At 37.4% G+C, this 3,270-nt stretch overlaps 1 protein-coding gene across 1 annotated transcript in view; it reads right to left on the reverse strand.

Annotated features, from left to right (window-relative positions):
• LOC101846400 (FERM, ARHGEF and pleckstrin domain-containing protein 2) overlaps positions 1-3,270 on the reverse strand; it is a gene marked incomplete at its 5' end in the record, with an annotated part of 70,530 nt that overhangs the window by 45,247 nt on the left and 22,013 nt on the right. Inside the window, 1 exon segment of the mRNA XM_035973517.1 lies at positions 639-641. Coding sequence (XP_035829410.1) covers positions 639-641 — 3 coding nt within the window.

Here is a 3,270-nt window from a genome sequence, read left to right on the forward strand (position 1 = left end):
GCCCCCCCCCCCCCCCCTCCCCCCGAAAAAAGCAACAACTCCTAACGTAAAACAAAAACCAAACAAACCTACATAGCCCCCTCCCCTCCTTTTTTCTCCAGAAAAACCCCCCAACCAAAATACAAAACTGCATTATCATCATCATCATCACCATCATCTTTCTCAGCCCAGACCAAAGTATAGGAGACAGACATAATTGACTTTCCACTTTGTCCTATCCTGGGCCAGTTTCCTGGTGTATTTTGTGAACCGCAACATGACAGGCTATTTATAGAAAAGTGGCAGGCTATTTATAGCAACACGACAGGCTATTTATTTATAGCAACGTGACAGGATATTTATAGCAACGTGACAGGGTATTTATAGCAATGTGATAGGATATTTATAGCAACGTGATAGGATATTTATAGCAACGTGACAGGCTATTTATAGCAATGTGACAGGGTATTTATAGTAACATGACAGGCTACTTATAGCAATGTGACAGGCTATTTATAGTAACGTGACAGGCTATTTATAGCAACATGACAGGCTATTTATAGCAACGTGACAGCGAGCACATTCGTGATGACGACATCCATACCAATGAATATTCATGAGGAGGAATAATAAAAATTTTAAAAAGCGGGAGCACTTACGTCCTGGGATCCACATTGTGTGTGTGAGCGAGTGAGTGAGTGAGCATGTGCGGAGAGAGAGACAAAGACAGAAAAAAACGACATAGTCACGTGAATGCCATCAAAGCACAAGGAAGTATATAGTACGTGTATACAGTATAATAATGTGAACATCGCCAGCCAGAAATACCACTGATGGAACCCTATTTTGTCTTCTTTTGGGGGGGGGGGGATTTTTTGGGGGGGGGGGGGGATCACGAGTGTAATAAAACGAATGCCTTACAAGTCACGATTAGATCGTTTCAGAGGCGTTTTGTTTGTTTTAGTTTTTTTCGTGTTTGTTTGTCTGAGTAAAGAAGAGAAGTACACAAACATCGATCGACACACAGAGTTGTGGGTTAGTGCAGGGGAGGGAAAAAGTCAAGACAGGTCGAGAGATAAACCAGAACCAAAGAAAAGAAGTAGGACCCCTCTGCCAGTTGCACCCACCAACCACCCGCTGATGCACCTGAGTATGATTGTCTGTGTGTGTGATACCCCAAACACTACAAGATTTAAATTTTTTTTTTGGGGGGGGGGGGATATCTCCTGCTAGAGTGCAGTGTGTGCGCCTATCACAAACAAATGGAGTTTCAGCAGGAACATTTCTGACACGCGATGCCAACAATGATAATAAACAACAACAAAAATAAATAAATAAACAAACAAAAAAGTTTCAAAGCACAGAATGAACGTACACAAATGAACTCGCAGCTTAAGTCCATACAGTTAATCAAAAACACATGACTTTCAGTGATATTTCCTATGTCGTTATGAACGCTATGTTATAATGACAAACCCATTCTTATTTAGGAAGACAATCAATAAATAAAAACATTCCCTCCAGCAACGGCATTTTATAATTGTAAGCTAATAAAGGGCGGTTTTGATTTTTTAATGAAACTATTCTAATTTAGAAAAAACACAAAAATACCTCCACTCCAACCACATTTTATACTTATTAGCCAATAAAGGGTGAGGTTAATTTCTATTAACCCATTCTGATTAAGAAAAAAAAAGCCAAAATCCCTCCACTCCAATAACATTTTGTACTTGTAAGCTAATAAAGGGTGGGTTTTTTTTTTTATGAACCCATTTTGATTTAGAAAAAAACCCGTCCACTTCAACACAAAACCCTCCACTGCAACGACATTTTGTATGGTAAGTTAATTTTTTTTTAAAGGGGGGGGGGGGGGGTGTGTTTTATAATAATAATAGTAATGGACTGCATTTATATAGCGCATATCCACTTATGCAATGTTCTATGCGCTGAACATGATACATATTTTGGATTTACAAATCAATTTTAAAGGCACATAGTGTTACATACACATGCACACACATATTCACGCACGCACCACATACACACATACGTACACACATACGTACATATGCACATACGCACATACAAACAACGATCTACAGCTTGGCTGGATTCTGTCTAATCGAAATATGATGAAAATAGAAATGCTTTTAGTTTCTTCTTTAAAATTTCTAGATTTTCTGCTTCTCTGATAGTTTTTGGAAGCCTATTCCAAACAAGTGGGGGTAAAATATGAAAAAGAGCGTTGGCCATATGATTTGTAATTTATTTTAGGCTTAACAAGGGTTGTTTTGTCACTTGATGATCTGAGCGTTCTAGGCGGCACATAGGGTGTTAAAAACTGTTTTAGATAGTCCGGTGATAAATCATTTAAGCACTTGTAGCAAGTTAAACAGATTTTATATATGATACGCTCTTTCACCGGGAGCCAGTGTAATTCTTTTAAAATAGGAGTCACATGATCATGCTTTAGTTTCTTAGTAATTATTTTGGCAGCAATATTTTGTACTCTTTGTAATTGTTGTAACTGTTCATCAGGTACACCAGCCAGTAAGGAATTGCAGTAATCAAGCCTTGACAATATAAGTGATGTTATTAAAGTTTTAGTGACACCAACAGATAGATATTTTCTAATGCTCCCTATTTTCTTCAGTTGGACATATAGATTTTTACAAAGATTGGATATGTGGGATTTCATTGACATATCTTGATCTAGCACTACACCTAAATTTTTTATTTAAGTTTGGGCTGATATTTCGTGGCCATTGATGTTTTTTCTGATATTGTCGATTTCATTGCATGCGCTGCTACGAAGAAATAATATTTCGGTCTTATCCTCATTCAATTTTAATTTGTTCTTGAGCATCCATTTTCTTATATCATTGACACAACTGGCGATTCTATCTATGAGATTGTGTACATTGTCAGTTGTAGTGAATCCATACAGCTGTGTATTGTCTGCATAAAGATGGTAATTGAGGGCATATAAAGAAATTATTGATGACAGACTTTGCGTGTACATTGTAAAGATGACAAGTCCAAGGACCGAACCCTGAGGAACTCCGTACTTTAGAGGTAACCTATCAGACACATCATTGCCAATTTTCACTGACATAAATCTATTTTCTAGATATGATTTAAACCACATTAGAACAGTACCTGATAGTTAAAATGACTTTTCCAATCTCTCTAGTAAAATTTCGTGGTCGATGGTATCGAACGCCGCTGACAAATCAAGTAGAACCAAAACACAGACTTTTTTATTATCGATTTCATTTAAAACATCTGACG

The sequence above is a fragment of the Aplysia californica genome, unplaced genomic scaffold, assembly GCF_000002075.1.
Source record: "Aplysia californica isolate F4 #8 unplaced genomic scaffold, AplCal3.0 scaffold01346, whole genome shotgun sequence".
Lineage (NCBI taxonomy): Eukaryota > Metazoa > Mollusca > Gastropoda > Aplysiida > Aplysiidae > Aplysia > Aplysia californica.